Genomic DNA, 20,411 nt, shown 5'->3' on the forward strand with positions numbered 1-20,411 from the left:
GACTATAGCACATATTTGTTCCTTCTCTCATCTGCTAAAACTGTTAACTATTCCAGGATCATCCTGACTGCATAAGTAATTCACAGCTGTTCTTCATTACAACTAGTCTGAAGGCCTTCTCTCCTATTTCTCGACTCTCACCTTCATCTAATGAAGAGCAATGAACATCTTTCTCTCTAATATTACAACCATCTGCTCAGCTCTGTCTGCCATGTGCTTCCATTTAATTTGTCCACAAGGCCAAACTCTCTCTAAAGCATCCTTGCGTTGACCATGAACCCACATCATTATTTAATTTCCCTCCTAGTTCAATCCTTGTCCACTCGGAGATCATCTTGACCAGGAAACCGACATCCTTCTCCCTCAATCCTGTTTGCCACCTAATTCCCTTGTTCGTTCATCGATTCAATAATTCTCTCTCTTCAAGCACTGTCCCTTTCTCCTTTAAATGTGCAGCCATTATCCTAGACAATTAAACTGTGTCCTCATTGCCCTTTCAAATTACTGTCCCACTCTGACTTCCATTTCTTCAATGTGCTATCACCTCTTGTCCCACACCATTACTTCTGGTTCAGCCCAAGCTTTTATACTGGGCATCCTCTTATTTCTCATCTACATTCTGTGCCTTGGTGATATCACTCATCTTCCACACCATCAATCTTCATATGCTAGCTGCCAAATCCACTTCACCACCATTTCTCTTGGTTCTTTCAAAAGCAAAATCAATTAAATATATCAGAGAGAAATTCCTTTGCTTTAGCTGCTGACACCAACTCTGCTCCCAAGCCATTGAATCAATTGCTTTCTCCTACATTGGCGGCATGGTGACAGTGGTTAGCACTGCTGCCTCACAGCGCCAGGGACCTGGGTTCAATTCCTGCCTCAGGCGACAGACTGTGTGGAGTTTGCACATTCTCCCCGTGTCTGCGTGGGTTTCCTCCGGGTGCTCCGGTTTCTTCCCACGGTCACAAAGATGTGTAGGTCAGGTGAATTGGCCATGCTAAATTGCCCGTAGTGTTAGGTAAGGGGTATATGTAGGGGTATGGGTGGGTTGCGCTTCGGCGGGTCAGTGTGGACTTGTTGGGCCGAAGGGCCTGTTTCCACACTGTAAGTAATCTAATCTAAAAAATAATTACCTGAGGATGGACTGTTTGCAAACAGGACATCATTTATGTTTTCAAGAAGCGTTTATGGCGACGAGCAACAGTTGAAAATTATTGTTTTATCACTCCATGTTCTTTCCATCCCTTCTATCTGTTCTTTCCACCAACACAAATCCCTCTGACAGCTGTGTTTACCTAATTCTCACCCCCTTCGCAAGTGCAGTTTTAATTATTTCACCATTGGTGGCTAGGTCTTGGATTAGTGAGGTGCATAATTCCAACTGTGAAACTGATCACCTTTAAGAGTATGTAAAACTTATCTGTTTGATTGAGGTTTTGGTCATCTGCTCTAATACGATATGCTGTTCAATGTCTCATTTTGAATTGTAAAATTTTGTAAAGCACCTCAACATATTTAATACATTAAAAGGTGCTACATTAAACCAAGTTGTTTTGGCTGTTTTTGTTGATCTACATGATTTGGAGATGCCGGTGTTGGCCAGTGTACAAAGTTAAAAATCACACCACCAGATTATGGTTGGAAGCACTAGCTTTCAGAACTCTGCTCCTTTATCAGGTAGTTGAGGAGTATAAAATCGTAAGACACAGAATTTATCACAAAAGTTTGCAGTGTGATACAACTGAAATTATGTATTGAAAAAGATTTGGATTGTTTGTAAGTTTCTCATCTTTTAGAATGACCATGTTGGTTTCAGTTCTTTCATATGTAAACCGCAGAACTTTTTTTAAAAGTTACATTCTCAAGTGAACTTTAACAATAGGTGTCATGTTGGCCCGGGTAATGCATTTAAGATGTGAACTGTGCTGTGTGATACGGTCTGTGCCATAATGGTCAGACTGATTCAAATCTAAAAAACAGATTTATAGACAGCGTCTACTTGAGTATATGGGTCTATAGGAGAGTGTGTGCGCGCATACAGTGTAATGGGGTCACCTGTAGTTGACATGAACTCAAGGTCCCGGTGGAGGCCACCCCCCCATGGGTACCAAAACTTGGCTATCAGCCTCTGCTCAGCCACTTTTCATAGTTGCCTGTCCCGAAGTCCAAGGTCGAATGTCCCGGACCTACAGACATACACACACCCTCCTACAGACCCATACACTCCCACACGCAGACTTACACCCCTTTACACTCTCACAGACACTATCTCACAGACACTCATAACTCCTGCACACCCACTCCCACACAACACACCCACATAGACATACAAATTTGTGGGGTGAATTTGTACTTGCAGAATTACATTTTACTTGGCTCAAAAACTGCATGAATCCATGTAAGATTCAGTAAATCTGTTTTTTTTTAAAGTTTACAATCAGTCTGAACATTGTGGCACAGTCTCACACGTGGCAGCTCACACGTTAAATGCATTATCTGGGCCGACGTGACACCAACTGTTAAAGTTTACTTGAGACTGTAATTTTTAAAAATGTTTTGTGCTTTACATATGAAAGAACTAAAACCAACATGTTCATTCTAAAAAGATGAGAGACTTAAACAAACCAGGTTCTTTTCAATATATAGTTTCAGTTACATCCCACTGTAAACAATTGCTATAAATTCTGTGTCTTACAATCTCATACTCCACAACCACCTGTTGAAGGACCTGCTCTCCGAAAACTACTGCTTCCAAATAAACCTGTTGGACTATAACCTGGTGTTGTGTGATTTTTAACTTTGTTGATGTAGTTAACCAAAAAATTAGTGATCACATAATCAAAAAATTTTTATGTAAAGGAACATAGTCGAGATTACAGTGAGTTTCAGTTCATTTACTCACTCACTAAGGCAAGGTTAAAAAAACCCGGAAATGCATAGAAAAGAACTTTCATTATCAGTGTGTTTCTAGTCTCATGAAGACAGAAGTACTGTCAGATCATGTTCTTACGAACAAGGTCTTCTGTATATATTCCTTAACATAGACATAGGAGAAAGTAAGGACTGCAGATGCTGGAGACCAGAGTTGAAAAGTGTGGTGCTGGAAAAGCGCAGCAGGCCAGGCAGCATCCGAGGAGCAGGAGAATCAACGTTTTGGGCATTCCTTCTTCAGGAATGAGGCTGGTGTGCCAAGCGGGCTGAGATAAAACGTAACGGGGAGGGGGCCGCTGGGAATACGATAGGTAAAAGGAGGTGAGGGTGAGGGTTATAGGCCGGAGAGGGGTGGGGGCAGAAGGGCCGGGGAGAGGATTGCAGGTCAAGAGGGCAGTGCTGAATCCAGGGATTTGGACTGAGATAAGGTAGGTGTGGGGGGTGGAATGAGGAAGCTGGAGAAATCTACATTCATCACGTGTGGTTGGAGGGTTCCTAGGCAGAAGATGAGGCGCTCAGAGATGTGGCTGTGGTAGCGAGTCTGTTTCAGGACGTGGCTGAAGAGCTTCAGGGCAGAGGAGATGACCTGGGGGGTTCAGTCAGAGAGGGACTCACTGAGATCTTCTGCCTAGGAACCCTCCAACCACACGGGATGAAAGCAGATTTCTCCAGTTTCCTCATTTTCCCTCCCCCCACCTTGTCTCAGCCTCAACCCCCGGATTCAGCACCGCCCTCTCGACCTGCAAGCTTCTTCCCAACCTCTCCGCCCCTACCCTCTCTCTGGCCTATCACCCTCACCTCCTTCCACCTATCGTATTCCCAGTGCCACCCCCCACCCCCCTACCTTTTATCTCAGCCTGCTTGGCACACCAGTCTCATTCCTGAAGAAGGGCTTATGCCTGAAACGTCGATTCACCTGCTCCTCGGATGCTGCTTTAACATAGAGGTGTCAGTCACTCACTCACCTAACTTGCTGTTAGGATTTTGCATTAATTAATATCATTTTGCAGCTCAGAATCTAGTTATGCAATTGATAAATGTGCAGCAATAGCACCATGTGTGATGTGAACTGGATATTTCGTTCTCTTCTGCACCAGTCATCCTTCAGTAGGCAGACCAAGGCCTCTCAGATCATCTCACAGTTTTAACTTAGAGACAATGAGCATGCCAACTAACAACTGAAACAACTTCCACTTTCTTTCCAATTTGGAAAAATTAGAAATAAAGTGTACTATCCCCATGAAGGGGACAGACTGATTTGTTTTTTGTGATACTACGTCTGCCTTCCCAGACAACATGAAACTACAAATCTTACCTCCTGTAAAAACAAAATGTGGAAACACAGCCCGGAATTAAAGAAAAGGAAAATTGTCCAATTAGGGAAGGAAATCTTGCTGCCTTAAACCAGTCTTGCCTACAAGTGCAGTTAACTGCTTATTAACCTCTGAAATAACCAATCAAGATACTAAGTTGCATCAAACCTTAGGAACCCAATGACTGGGAATAAATGCTTGATTTGCCAACAATTCCCCCATCAAGACTGGATAAAAAATTGTGAATAACTTAAGCACTTAGTCTATCCAAGAATTTTCATGGTTTGAGACTTAAAATTTAAAAAGCTGCAATGATCCTTTATTTCTAGCAGCAGTAGCTTGCATCTGACTAAAGGTTGCTGAGCAAAATGTTGCTAGGTAACAGTACAGATGATAATGATGCAAAGCAAATTTGTTCAGACCCATTTATACCAAAGCAGGTTATTCAATTAAATGCAACGCCTTCCTACTTATTTTGAGAATGTTTTTCCTGTTGACAACATACTCCTTTTTTTCTCTCATTCCCTTTCTTTTTCAATTCCTCTCAATTTTGTTTTGCTTATATTGCTACTCAATTCTTCGTCAGTGCTCTCTCTCCCATTGTAAAGTAATGAATAAGACTGCTTATAAAGCAAAGAACAACCTACATACAATGTACTGATATAATTTTCATTTAACTGTACAATAATTGGTTAGTTAGCCACTGAAATGGCTTGGCAAGCTGTTCACTGGAAACAAACTGTTACAATTGGTCCACCTCCACTTACTCTGTGTAATTAAGAGTGGGATTAGATATTGGTTCTGCCAGTGATACCCATAACCCAAGTTTTTTTTTAAACTGTGATCTTACACATCAGTAGTACATTGAATGGATGCCAGCATCTAGCGGAACTGCATAGCAGGGTTCTGAAAGCACTTGGATATATCCCATGACCGGGAATTACATGGAAAAGGGTAAGACTGAGACTGGAGTTCAAATCTAATGTATTTTTTGAATACTGAACCAGGACAAGGACGAGAGGTGTTGCAAAATCATCACAGATTTTCACAGTGGTGGTGGGAGGTAAGTTCAAGCTTGTGTGATGAAAAGTCTATAAATATACCTTGGAATTTAGATTTCAAAACTGGAGGCAGGTGGATGTGTATCAATTTAGTGAAGGTAATTTCTTTTTAAACAGGTCTGAAAGTCATTCGGACCCAAATGTATGAGTTCCAATAAAACAAGCAGTTACAATTAAGTGCCTGAGACAACCACTGTCACAAGAATGGATGGAATGTATATTCTTGAGAGTATGACAAACAAACACATTAAAACAATTAATTGAACCAGAAGTTCAATGTTTCAGTTCAGAAGATCACAGAGTTTAGATCAAAAGGAATAAGTTTCTCCTAATGCGAAGTCAAGTTTGTTGAGGAGAACCAGTCATCTCAGCAGCAGTGGTTTCTAGACTATAAGAGCTTCCAAGCAGGAGAATTTGGATAAAAATTATCACGTTGTTAGATTTGAAAAGCTGAACCTTGTCATAAAATTGTTCCTATGGTGCTAGTAGTATAAAATAGGGAAAGTCAATTAAGTAACGATCTTGAACAAACAAACAGAGGGAGAACATTTCTGTTGCCATCCATTTCAATACATAATTTGCTTTTGTGTTCACAGTTCCATTTTGACCTGCTGCAGTGGTCCAGTAATGCCCAAGAGAGTGAGATTGGAGGAAGAGAACTTCATTTTCCACTGAGACATTTAGCAGCCATCAGGAGTCAAGACTGCAATCAATAATTTCAGGCTAATTTAACACCTCCATAATTTCCCCATTAGCCTGTATTCTTTCCCTGTGATAATTATCCCTTTTGAATGGCATTGCCCTTCACCACAAGATTCTAGATCCTAATCAATCACTGCAAAGTATTCTCTAAGTCAGCTTTGGTTCTTTTGTCGTTTAACATAAATCAGTATCCTCAAAATTCCTTGTTCCAGAATTCGCTTTGAAATGGTACATTTGTACAGTCTATTCTTATTCTTTTTGCCAAATTACAGCATTTGAATTTCATCTGCCATCTATTCAATCATTCCATTAGCCCATCTCCTCTTGAATTATTTCAATGTTCTCCTCATCCTTCAAAATATTTCCAAGTTTTGTGTCATTTCACAATATTTTCAAATTCTGAGACCATTTGAAAACAAAAGCTTATAAAAGGACGTAACCAATATGATCATCTTTATAAATTCTTTCTGCATTAAATGGAAACAAAAGCACTGTTGTAAATTACTAACCTGATTAATGCTCGGTCTTTCTTTTGCTTTTTTTCTTGAATTTGTATCTAATCCCCACAGGGAGGAAAATCTGTTCTTCCGTTTGCTTACGGATCTGGAAATCACCTGTGTTTGGTTCTTCAAAGCAGGTTCAGTACGAGCTGCCACCTAAATTAACAAAATCACACTTATTCGGAGATACTAATAAAAGCAAAATTATCATGAAATAATCAATAGGTTTTGTTCTCAAAACACAGAGTAAACATTGCATAAACGAAAGTACATATTTGAGAATTTTTAAAGAATGTATGTTCTCTTTGCCACCTATTTCAGGCAGACTCTACAACTGTCCCTTATTAAGCCCATTCAAAAAATTCTGTCTATTATTCAATGAAGGAAAGCATTCAATCAAATGTTTTGACAGGACGAGTGAATCACACTCCATTACAATCAATGGATAAGTTGGCATGATGGCTCAGGGGCTACCTCTGTTGCCTCACAGCACCAGGGAACCCGGGTTCAACTCCAGCCTTGAATGACTGCAGTGATTGTGGAATTTACACATTGCCTGTGTCTATGTGGGTTTCTGCTGCGTGCTCTGGTTCCTTCCCACAGTCCAAAGATGCGCAAGTTAGGTGGACTGACCATGGCAAATGTGCAGACTATGTGGGTTAGCCATGGGAAATGCAGGGTTATGACAGGAGTTGGGTCTGGGTGGGATGCCGTTCAGAGGGTTGGTGCAGATTCAGTGGGCCAAATGACCTCTTTCTGCACTGTAAACATGCTATGAACTAGTGGAGAAAGATCATACCAATATTTCTGAATAGCATCAGTCTTATGAATAGTAACCTGATAAAGAAATTATACTTATCAAAACAAAATACACTAAAATATAAAGACTAAAATAAAAATACTCAAGCCAAAGAATAAAAATATGGATGAAAAGAATTTTCAGATATAGAAATATTTTATTTTTATGATTTTCCTTCTCTCCTAAATTACTAATACTTAATGTACAGACGGTCAGTATTTATTCCATATACATGACCACAAGCAGCAATCATTTATGCTTTCTGCAGTGCATTTCCTATTAAAATCTGTAGATGTTGATGCTCCTTTTCACCCACTGGTTTTCAAATACAACAAAAGCAGGCATGTACTAGCCTTTACACCCCTCTGCCGACATATATAAACATTATCCATGAGTGGTTGGAGCACACTTTTGCATTTCAATATAATGGATCAGTTGTGTTGTTATTTAAATGGAGTGAATTTCAAAGGTTTGTACAGGGATAGGAACGGTACAGGTGGCAGCTGACAGGATTTGGAAACATGCTTACTGAGTATGGTGAAGCTATATTTTTTAATTCCTGAAAATTTGAGCCAATTCAGACTTTATTTGCACACAGCAAATGGAGAATAAATACATTCCAATTGGAACATGTTTTAATCTCAACTTCAGGTTTGTCTGCATCCTATTCAGGGCAATAGGAATGACTGCAAGGACATTGACATTGTACGATGAAACTTATATGGTAGATGTCTGTTGTTAAAGTACAACTTTGAGGTAGACTTTCCAAAGAGTGGCAACCTCATACATCATTTCCCTTCTTTTTTTATGGAAGAGGGAGCTCTGAATTTGAGAGGAGATTCTGATCAGGTTTCCTTCAGAAATGCAAAGCCATACTTCCATTCCATCAGTTCTTTTGTTATGCAGAAGTGAAGAGGAAGACAAACCATACTCCCTTTTCTCTGCAGGCAGCTGCTTTATTCTGACAGGTCAAAGGCCATAAGCCACTTTGAGAACTGCTGTCAAACCATAAGGTGACAGCACTGAAAAGATAGCTTGCTAAATAGATTGGAGTAAGATGCTGAGCAGATAGGATGAATGGGTGCCATGTCAGTAGAGTGCCAGCTGGGTAGGGGGCAAACAGAAGAGATGTCAAAGGGGATCAAGCAACTGACATAACATTTAGAATAAGTCACTGTGCCTGGGAGAAATTGCACCCAGTGGGGTGGGGTGGGTGATGGGTCAGGGAGAACTGGGAACTGACGGTGGAGGAGAAGGGTTTTCAGGTGTGGAGCAGGGGAGATTTGGAGAGTGGGGGTATGGCATGGGGGGCAGGAGTGGAAAGGGGGAACAATATGTGCCTGTTGGAGGGTGGGATGGGGCGCTGAGAGTCCCACAAAGTCACCAGTAGTGGAAGGGGGCTTGGATCACTTGTGGAACTGGGAGTAGGGAAATTGGGTCTTGGAGGAGAATGAGGGTCGCAGGTTATGAGAGGTCTTCAGGAGATGTAGAAGAAGCGTGAATGAGGCACGCATGCATCAGCTGAATACTTACTGGAAATAGGTTAAGTATTTAATGGCCTGTGGGTGGCACGGTGGCTCAGTGGTTAGCACTGCTGCCTCACAGCACAAGGGTCTCCGGTTCAATTTCAGCCTCAGGCAACTGTCTATGTGGAGTTTGCACATTCTCCCCATGTCTGCATGGGTTTCCTCCTGGTGCGCCAGTTTCCTCCCACAGTCCAAAGATATGCAGGTTAGGTGAATTGGCCATGCTAAAATTGCCCAATGTTAGGTGCATTAGTCAGAGGGAAGTGGGTCTGGTTGGGTTACTCTTCAGAGGGTCAGTGTGGACTGGTTTGGCCAAATGCCCTGTTTCCACACTGTAGGTAACCTAATCGAATCTAATCTAATCTAACTTTTTCCTGAATAATTGTTTTCTTAATTTCATTGGACCCATCAAATTTTAATTTGAATAGAGACTTTTTCAGACAATTTCAGGGGTAGGAAAATTGCTAAGAGAAAAATTCAATTCCTTTAGAGTGTGCTCTGGTAGGGATTCCACAGGATCCCTATATGCGCATCCTATCTATATGGAATAATGACCAACATGCCATTGGAAAATGTGGATGGTGAGTCATTGTTGTTCTGCTTTCTTTTAATCTCATTTGAGGCTGGCTATTCTAAGCACCTTCTCAGAACAGAAGCTTGCTTTTCAATGTATTTTTAAAAAGAACATTAACATTAGAAGTCAGTTTAGAGCTATTTTCTGTCTGTATGAACAATTGTCCTTTTTTTGTTATTTAGCAAGGATTACAATTCTGAATAGTAAAGATTGCATCTACAACTACAAGCTTTGAGCTTAACGTACACACTTCTCATGCTTAAATCCTCAAAATCTATGTACACTGCTACTTGTCTAATTTTCATGCAACTGCAGTAAATCACAACTGAACAGTTCTCTTCTAGTGACACTGACAGAATGCCTGGTGGCCAAATTCAGTAACTTCCTATTCTGAACCAGAGTGCACAACTTCTGGTTCTGTTATAAAAGCTTAATTGTCCACAGAAACTTCAATGAGTTAAATGCTTCAGCATAATTGACTTTTCAGGCAATCTTAACTACTAAATGGTTGTCATAACCTAGCCACCTGCAGCTGGCCTTGAAATTTAATGATCTGAATCATTTGAAAAGCGCAGTTGTACTTGCATTATTGTACATTATTGTGTTGTAGAATTACATTGATGACCTTTAAATAAAATCAAAATATGGGATAATTCTATTAGTTTTAATATACATAGTCACTGATAAACCCTCAATTTATCTCTCAATGAATTATTATTGCTTCATTGATCACTAAAACACTCCTTTCCATGTTTTGACAGTAAAATCTAAGTACAACAAACTCACCAAGGCATGGAACGAAGACACTGAAAAAATACTTAGACGACCCATGGCTTGTTTGGTTGGCCGACTTGCAAAGGCAAGGAGTCTTTTTGGATTTGGTAATTCTCCACCTTGAAGACTTGCCACATAACAGCGATGTCGAAAAAGATCAATCTGAAACTGTTCTAGATTTTGCTCCCATAAATAGATCTGTTTGAACATGGGAATCAAAATAGACTCTTCATCATTACTACAACATTGGAAATGTATGTGTCATTTGTATATGAAATCTACAGGGAGTAGCTGGTAATCTCCTCAGAAACACAATGTACTATAAACAAAATGAACCCAATCTACTAGTGGATGAAGCATTCTTATTCATCATGACTGAGGAAGATGCTTTTCTTATTCAGATTAGATCACATTCAAATTCAGAACTACATTAAAATGTCATGCCATCAACAAAAAACCTAAGTTAAAAAGAAATACAGCCTTTACTTCAGCAAGCATTTGATAACGTGTCCCATGGTAGGCTCATTCAGAAGGTCAGGAGGAATGGGATACAGGGAAATTTAGCTGTCTAGATACAGAATTGGCTGGTCGACAGAAGACAGTGAGTGGTAGTGGAAGGAAAGTATTCTGCCTGGAAGACAGTGGTGAGTGGTGTTCCACAGGGCTCTGTTCTTTGGCCTCTACTCTTTGTAATTTTTATTAATGACTTGGATGAGGAGATTGAAGGATGGGTTCGCAAGTTTGCAGACGACACAAAGGTTGGAGGTGTCGTGGACAGTATAAAGGACTGTTGTAGGCTGCACCTTGACATTGACAGGATACAGAGATGGGCTGAGAGGTGGCAGATGGAGTTCAACCTGGATAAATACGAAGTGATGCATTTTGGAAGGTCGAACTTGAAAGTTGAGTACAGGATTAAAGACAGGATTTTTGGCAGTGTGGAGGAACAGCGGGATCTTGGTGTGCAGGTACATAGATCCCTTAAAATGGCCACCCAAGTGGACAGGGTTGTTAAGAAAGCATATGGTGTTTTGGCTTTCATTAACAGGAGAATTGAATTTAAGAGTCGTGAGATCTTGTTGCAGCTCTATAAAACTTAGGTTAGACCGCACTTGGAATGTCCACTTCTGGTTGCCCTATTATAGGAAAGATGTGGATGCTATGGAGAGGGTTCAGAGGAGGTTTACCAGGATGCTGCCTAGACTGGAGGGCTTATCTTATGAAGAGAGGTTGACTGAGCTTGGACGTTTTTCATTGGAAAAAAGGAAGAAAGAGGGGGAACGTAATTAAGGTGTACAAGATAATGAGAGGCATAGATAGAGTTGATAGCCAGAGACATTTTCTCAGGGCAGAAATTGTTAACACAAGGGGTCATAGTTTTAAGCTGTTTGCCGGAAAGTATAGAGGGGATGTCAGAGGCGGATTCTTTAGGCAGAGAGTTGAGAGCGCATGGAATGCGTTGCCAGCAGCAGTTGTGGAAGCGAGGTCGTTGGGGATATTTAAGAGACTCCTGGACACGCATATGGTCATAGAAATTTGAGGGTTCGTACATGAGGATCAATGGTCGGCACAACATTGTGGGCAGAAGGGCTTGTCCTGTGCTGTACTGTTCTATGTTCTATGTTTATCTATATTCAGCATATATAAAGTTTATAAACACATAGCTATTAATTGGCCTTATGAATCAGTTTTCCTTTCAGAGATTTATCATTTATCAGTCTTTAGCTGATTTTAACATTAGTCATGCATGTTATCAATGTTTAAAAATAAACAGACAATTTCTAAAATAGTCCTAATCTTATAACAGCTTCACTCAAGTCAAAAGAAACATTAATTTCTGGGGAAGGCAATTTTTAAAATGAATCAGCCTTGCTTTTATTTATACAACTGAAGTGATATTTCAAAGTACGATTAATCTAATGCTGGCAAAAGAATATGCTATTCAAACTATTAAGATAATCCAAGCACTTCTGTGTTAATCAAAACTTTTGGATGAACATTGTTCTTTTGAAGGTGAGTCTAGATTATTCAGTTACTGACAGCCATCAACACATAACAAATGAATTCCCATTTCACTGGATAAACCACTAATATAAGTAACGAAAAGAACTGTTGCTGAAAATTTTACTGGCAAGATTCATATGATCCTCTTTCGTTAGGACTGTAAAATTACCTCTGCGCTTCATTTAACTCAATAGTTTCAACGAAGTGCAGCACGTCTGAAAACGGATACATTAGAGACTCATCTAGTCAGGTCCTTCAAGATATACACACACAGACAACTGACAGTTTTTTTTTGAAATAGGATTGCTCTGAGGAGAGACAGATCAACCAAAATGTAGCACAAAGAGCAAGGAGCAGGCAAAGACAAAAAAGCCTCCATCAGAACAGAAGGCAAGTGACAAGACAAGATTATAGCTGTGCCACTATGGATTCAAAAAAAATTATCCAGGATTGAAAGAAAAAGGTTGCAATTTCAGCCAAGGAAGTCAATTAAGGTTTATTTGTCTTGAGTGCATTTGCTCAGGAGTAGAAATCATCTTTTACTGAAAATGTTAAAGTGGGTTTCCCTTGTATTTGATTGAAAATGGGAACTGAACTATCTAAAAAAAACACCTGATTTCATCCCTCTGTACATACATACATGAACCAGTTTGTCAAAACAGAAATGAACAAAACAAATTCTGTAGCCAAGTCCTGCAATGATGCACGTATCCACCGGCTAGCAATGCAGTAAATAGTTGAACGGTCAATCCACAATTCTATTAATAGCCTTGAAGGCAGCATTATCTGCAGTTTCCCCTCCAAGTCACACATCATCCTGACTTGGAAAAACATCCCCACCCCTTCAATGTCACGAGTTCAAAATCCAGGAACTCCCTCTTGAACAACAGTGTACTCACACCAATTGCACTGTACTGGTTGAAGAAGGTGGCAGTTACAGGTAAGCAAGCAATCAATGGCACTCACATCCCATGAATGAATACAGTAAAAACTCTCAAGATAGGAAAACACAAACCACACCCACATTGTGGTGACAGAATTACTCTGGCACTTAAAGCTCATCAAGGCAGCATCATATCATTAAACCAGTTTTTATTAAAGCTAAAATTCAGAGGGGATCCAATGTTATAAATTGCTGGAAGCAAATTGCTTAACTTGAATAGAATTTAACACAAGGTATAACATAAATCTTGGAAAAGTTAGCAATATTGACCAAGGACTTCCTGAATAAGGATAAAGAAGAGTCTGTTATAGGGTGTAGGACAAGAGAGATTGAAGATGAGAACTTTAATTGAGCTTACCAACTAGTTTTCTCTACTTCATTCTTACACTTTAACCTGTCTCCTACTGAATTGGCTGTACAATGTTCTCACAGCTCAATTCTGATATTGTAATCAGCAGGTTTGATGACATAGTTTTGTTAGCCAGCAAACTGACCTCCACCTTTCAGTCAACTCTAAATATTTCCTCCTATCTTCCCTGGACCATGAGCACATCAGGCCATTGCTTTCAGAACAGTCACAGATCTCACCTCATCTGACTGTCCAACTCCGTTTGCAAATCCTAAATAGACCAAATCCACTTCCCTCACAATCCTAAAACAGAATTGACCTGGTCGTCCTTTTGTTTTAATTGGTTCATATCACACTAAACTGATTTCTTCCTCCCTTGACTTCACCATACTCCCTTTCTCCAGTCTCTCATCACACACAGTCATGACTTGTCTAATACCCTCCTTCACTTCAGTTACCATATCCTCTTCATCAAGAACAGCCAATCTCCCGATATCGCCGTCATCCACCAGAACAGTTTCCAGGCTTTCTATTTCTTCCTTGAATGGGAGATCAAATCGGTTTTCATTGACCACCACCCATCCCTACCTGCTGAAATTGTTCTCTCAGTATCAATTTCTCTTCTAATTGATCTCATTTCCTTTCAATAAAATGTTCTCTTTCCAAAAAAAGCAAATTTCTGCAGGTACTAGAATTTTGAAATAAAAACAGAGTGCCACAGAAACTCAGCAGGTCTTTTTGTGTGTGGGTGTACCAGTCTTAGCTATGCCGGTCTTTTTATGGGGTACATAGAACATTTCTTATTACAGTCATACTTGCGTCCTCTTCCTCAATGCTCTCTTCAGTACACTGACAGCTGTGTTAGTGGAAGGTCCTGCTCTTGCTCAAGATTGGAAAAGTTAGTTGCGTTTGTTTCCAATTTCCACTCTTCTCAGTTCCATATTCTTCATCTCTGACTCTGCTTTTCTTTCACTGACTTCTCTATCTCCATTTAGGGCAACAGACTATGTTCATTATAAACTTACTGACTCACACATTGACCCACTAGATTCTGCAACAGGAGGACTCCATTCCATTTCCTAGTTCTACTGTCTCTGTCAACCTTGTCCAATGACACAACCATCTACAACAGCACTTGAAAAATTTTCTTTTTTCTCAACAGGGCCTTCAGAAGTTTCCACCACACTTCTCACACCTCCGGTCTCATCCGTTCACCACACACTGGAAAAGTGCAATTCCTTTAGCCTCACTTTTCACCATGGCAGCCTTCTTAGAAAATAGATTTTGCTATTTGTTTACCTCCAATACATCTCCCACAACCACTTTCTCTCCATGATGGTCCACTCATTAACACATTGTTCCATTCCCAGAGCACTTTGCACACAAGTACAAGAGTAACACCTGCCCTATGTTCAGTGCGAAGCAGCAATTTACATGCACTTCTTCAACACGATCTGCCCAATATTAGAGGGACCAAATGTAGACTGGGCAACCACTTTACAGTACACTTCTGCTCAATTCCCAAGCACAACAATGAGCTTCCAATAGCCTGTCATTGAAATTATCTACCTCGCTCCCACACTGACATCTCTGCCCTTCTTCCAATACACTGTTTCAGTGAAACTCAATGTAACCTTTAGAACCAGCACATCTACCTTTCATTCAGCACAAAGGGATTAGCACTGAGTGAACAATTTACGTTTCCTTTATTTTGCACACTTTAATTTTTCTCTTTTTTTGTTTTCAGACAGCAGCACACTTGCTTTGCGCACATATTTTATTCCTTTGTTTGTCTTGTGGTGCTACTACCAATCCTCTTCATCTTTTAAGATTAATTCTTCTGTCTTTCAATCGCACCTGTCTTCCATCCAATCACAGATCTTACTTTATCCGTCACCCATCCACCTCTTTACTGACATCCTAGTTAATCTCTAACTTGTCCCAGTTCTGATTCTGAAACATGGAATATTGTTTTGCTCTCACCACAGATGATGCTCAACCGACTGAGCATTTTGATATTTTCTGTGAGAACTTCAGATTTCCAGCATCTGCAGCATTCTGCTTTGAAAACCCTGAAGTGATGTCCTTCTGGACAGTACAGTGTGTAAAACTGAATCTTCAGAGAGGAACTTCTTAAATACTGTTTCACAAATTGGACTTATTTTCATCTCTCCCAAGAGACTGGGGAGGTTGGAGCGGGGGTGGTGGTGGAGAGAACCGGGTAGATGGAGCTGATGATGTACATCAGTCAAACAATGATATTTTTAATTGATTATCATTTGAAACCTTCTGGTTGGAGACGTATGCACAAATATCATGGTTACTCATGCCTCATAAAGCACAATAACTTTACCACAAAGATATGGGGCTTACTCACTTTCTGACTCAAATCTAGGAACAACAACATTTTCTAGTCTACTAAGCTTAGTTAGTATTTCATTGAGTTTGTTAAATCGAGGCAGAGAACTGACAATTCTAGTCAAAGTATCAAATGGGTGACTGAATTGAGTAGCTGTGATTGATAGCTAAAGCTGAAATTTTAATGAGTTGCCCAAACTTCTAGATACAACTCCCCTCATAAACCTTGCAAACTACTTACTTAAATTTTTACGTAAAAATCAACAGCACAAACAGTGCCCTCTCATTACAAAAAAATTGCCATTTCCCTACTGCTTCTTCTGAGGAGCCAGGAGTTCATAAAGTAAGCACTGAAAGTTGTATAATTATTTCATAACCTAAAGTGGCGCTGAATCTCTACCATGTTGTACTCAAAAGCCTATGACAGGAAAATTTGGATTTTTACAAAAGTCATGACAGCTGCTTTGCCGTGGGGACTGCAGATCTTCACCTTGATTCTGCCACAGTGAAACCGATTACCCTGAGGGAGCATAAGACCCATTATTATTGGCGACATTTCACTAAGAGTGAAATGTAATGGGTCAAAATGGTGTGATGAATGGAAACATGCTCAAACTCTGAGGGAGCAAACAAATTTATTATTTGGAATTTTCTCACACAACCCTATCAGGATAGATGCAGTTTTGAAGAGGGGAGGATAAATACAGGATGAATACGGATCTTGAGTTTCTCAGCTTTGTGGAAAATACTTAACTTTACGACCTTTGATGTTTGTGATGGTACTTTAAGGTTGTTCAACCTTTTTGCATGGAGTTGCCACATTTTCCTTTCTCTCAGTATAGCAAACATTATAAAGGTTTGGCAAAATAGCTAACATGAGTTAAAAAAAAACTCCAAAGCAATAAACTGATCATTTAAATAAACAAGGAATGAATTTTTAAAAATTAGAAAATTACTAAGCAGCACAGCAAACTAATATTACTGCTTCTTAGTTATTTTGTTCAAAACAGAACAATAGACAGATCAGGTATCAAGTTCTCACTGTGAGGAGAGGACAGGGGTGGAGAGTACCTGCCTGCTTCACCCAGTTTCCAGCCTGTGTCTCAGACCATCATAGAATCCCTGCAGTGTGGAAACAGGCCATTTGGCCCAACAAGTCCACACCGACCCTACGAAGAGTATCTCACCCGGATCCATTCCCTTCTATTTTCCCTGACTAATGACCCTAACCTACACATCTCTGTACAGGGCAATTCACCTAACCTGGATATTTTTCGAATGTGGGAGGAAACCGGAGTACCAGGAGGAAAACCACGCAAACACGGGGACAATGTGCAAACTCCACACAGATAGTGGCCAGAGGCTGGAATCGAACCCAGGTCCTTGATGCTGTGACGCTGTAGTGCTAACCAATGAGCCACCATGCCCTCCACACTCGCTCAATTTTATCTCTCTCCCTCCTGCCTATATATATTGTCTCTTTATCTCTGACCTTCTTACTCTCCTCCAACTTTGTCCCTCTCTCATTGGCATTCTTTCCCTCCTCTCTTCCTTGAATAGCACATGTTGTCACTCTTTTTTACACTTTTCTTCCACTGGAAAGATTCTCTCAAACTATCCCTCCTGCCCACATTCTGTTTCCATTTCCCACCCTCCGACTTGTGCATATGCACACATTCGCATCCCAATCCACCCTCTCACTCATCCGTCCCACCAACACACACACTCCCCTTCCCATCCGTATATTTTTTTTCTCTCTCTCTCTCTCTCTCCCCTTTCTCCCAACCACATGATCTCCATCTTGCCTCCTCTTTCACCATCTCACACATGTTGTGCAATTTTGGGAGGCCTGATCTCCCATCTTGACTGCATTTCTTTAACTAGCTGGTGCCTCCTGCAAAGACAGTGCCATTTTAGTTTTGAATTGGATAAATCAGAGACCTTTCAGAAGTGAAACACCACCAGTGCTTCATGCAAGTGGAAGCATTCAGAAAATGGAACATTGAGGTGAAACCTTGAGATTATCATGAACAAACCCAACAGATTTTGTGAACAAAGACAATGAAACTGTTTCATATTTTCCCTCTACCTGTGTTTTTCCTGCTTACCAATTTTGTGTGTGTAAAAGGAGTTTTTTCAGGGGTTTGCAATTTGAATTTGTGAAGTTTACTTAATTTAGTATAATTATTTACCAATAGCTGGGATCGAATAACCTGTAATAAATAATAATTCTCTGCTCAGCAATCAGTATCCACCATGGTCAAAAAAGGTCAAGGAAAACAGTTTAGGATGAATTTTTAAGAGACACTGAAACAAGGATCCAACTTGAGGATTAGCGCACTTGAATGAATGAGACACTCTAAAAAGTACTCGCATTTTAATTTTCTGAGTTATCAATCTTAACTGTGGTACTTAGTATACAATTGATATATTTCTAGAGGGAGAGAAAACTGCAATTGCAGAAATAAAGCTGTTACCTGATCAAGTATGGTCTTTCGCTTTTTAGGGTCACTAACTGAAGACAACTGCATATCTCCCATTTTCTTCATTTTTTCATCCATGTCAATTTTCTGTTCAAGCTTCTTAATCTCTGACTGCAGCAGTTTAACAGTATCTTCTCTGCGATATTGTCTTGCCACTGAGGCTGCACAGGCAGAATGAATTGCAGTAATCCAGTTTTCCAACTCTGTCTGGCTGCAGGTCTGTTCATACACAAATTGTTAAAATTTAAACATGAGCGAAAAAAGCTTGTCAACTAAATTATGTTAACTGGAATAGTGAAAACAAACTACACGTTTAAAAACAAGACTGCAATTGATAGACACCAGTCACTCGCAGAGTTACTGACCTCTATAAACATGAATGACCAGCAAGTACTAACAGTGCTCCAGCAATATCACTAGTACATCACAAAAGAATGATGACCAGTTGTTCTGGCAACTCAGTCCTAGGTTTTTTTTGCCAATTCGGAATCAATGTTGTATACAGCTGAGAAGGAAAAATAAACTTCCACCAAAGTTAACCTTTCCCATGGAAAAACTGAAATATTGAGACATCAGATTAATGACAAAAAAAGATCGAGAATCTTAACATCTACAGAAGTAAGCTCTGATAAAAGAACCTACTATTCAAAAACACATGAAAATTCCTTCTTTTTGGAAGCCAGCTAAACCCAGACATCGTCAGCACAAACCTCCTTTCTTTCCACTACAGTAAAAATTTCACAAAGCATATGTCGCTTTGAGTACAATGGTTAACACAACCATTGCTGAATGGACATTTGTTTCATGTAAACTGAATCAAAAATATTGACAAGAAATTATACGCACAATCGTATGTGAAGACATAAAGTAAGTCACAAGTAAACTGAAAGCCAAAGACAGCTTGCAAAAGAATCAGAATTATAAAACTGCTACTTCAATTATTTGCTCATTAATATCTACTTAAAAAACTGGATCTAGAAAGAAAGCAATAAGACAAAAGTTCTGTGATGACTTAGCAACTGACAGAATTTGTAGAGGAGAGAAATAGTTACAAAAGACAGTCCAAAAATACACAAGGGTGAAAAAAGGGCAGAATTAAAACATGTATATGCAAGTGTGTGACTCATGCTGTATCTTACTGGTTTGTAAGATTGATAAGTTTGCAAGCCACTCTCATCATTAATGTATTTCCATCAATTACCATCCTCAGACAAATGCCTTTGTATTTCAGATCACTGTATTAGAAAGAAAATAATAAAAAGTGAAAAACGTGAAATAAAATATGCAACTTATGCGTTGGAAACAAAAGGATAACTTCTCAGGTAACAAGTGATTCTGCAATGCTACTTTTAGAATTTTAGACAGCTAAGGTTTTAACTAATTCTCTGCCCAAAACTGGGAAATTATTATTCAGAGATATTTGACCTTGCAGAAAGGCAGGAGGGAAGGAAAATGTGGCAGGGTAACACTGCCCATAAGAAATTAAGTCAGGGCAGTTGTGAGAGACAGCCTAGGCTCAGATGAAATAGAATCCATTTGAATGGAGGAAAAAAATAACAAGGAAAGGAAGACATCGGTAGAAACAGTGCAAAGACCCCAAAACAGTAGCTACTCTGTAGGAAAGACGACAACTCAAATAATTGGAGCATGCATAAAGAATACAGCAATAATTATGGGTGACTTTAATCTTGACATTGATTAGGTTAATCAAATTGGAAAGGAAGCTATGACAACAAATTCATAATGAACACTAGAGCTAGTTTCTGAGAAAAGGATACAAAAATTTAAAGCAAGGTGTTGATCGGATAAGTGGGATTAAGTTGACAAATGGAATATAATGTGGGGAAATGTGAAGTTGTACAGTTTGGAAGGGAGAACAAAAGAACACATTTATTTAAATGAAGAAAAGCTGCAGATATCTGCAACACAAAGGGACTTGAGGATACTTGTGCACAACACACAAAGCTTGTGTATGAATGCAGGAGGTAATCAAAAGGCTGATGGAATGTTGGCCCTTATTTCAAGGAGTATAAGAATAAGGAAGCCTTATTGCAATTGTACGAGGTGCAGATGATTTCACATCTGGATGCT

At 39.7% G+C, this 20,411-nt stretch overlaps 1 protein-coding gene across 2 annotated transcripts in view; it reads right to left on the minus strand.

The window, feature by feature from the left end:
• Positions 1–20,411, minus strand: part of tiam1a (TIAM Rac1 associated GEF 1a) — a 301,399-nt gene that overhangs the window by 157,601 nt on the left and 123,387 nt on the right. For both annotated transcript variants that reach the window (XM_060833501.1, XM_060833502.1), the window contains exons 6-8: positions 18,315–18,539; positions 10,196–10,381; positions 6,520–6,666 (exon numbers count right to left, since the gene is read on the minus strand). In XM_060833501.1, coding sequence (XP_060689484.1) covers positions 6,520–6,666; positions 10,196–10,381; positions 18,315–18,539 — 558 coding nt within the window. The remainder of the gene's footprint in view (positions 1–6,519; positions 6,667–10,195; positions 10,382–18,314; positions 18,540–20,411) is intronic.

The sequence above is a fragment of the Hemiscyllium ocellatum genome, chromosome 12 (assembly GCF_020745735.1).
Source record: "Hemiscyllium ocellatum isolate sHemOce1 chromosome 12, sHemOce1.pat.X.cur, whole genome shotgun sequence".
NCBI lineage: Eukaryota > Metazoa > Chordata > Chondrichthyes > Orectolobiformes > Hemiscylliidae > Hemiscyllium > Hemiscyllium ocellatum.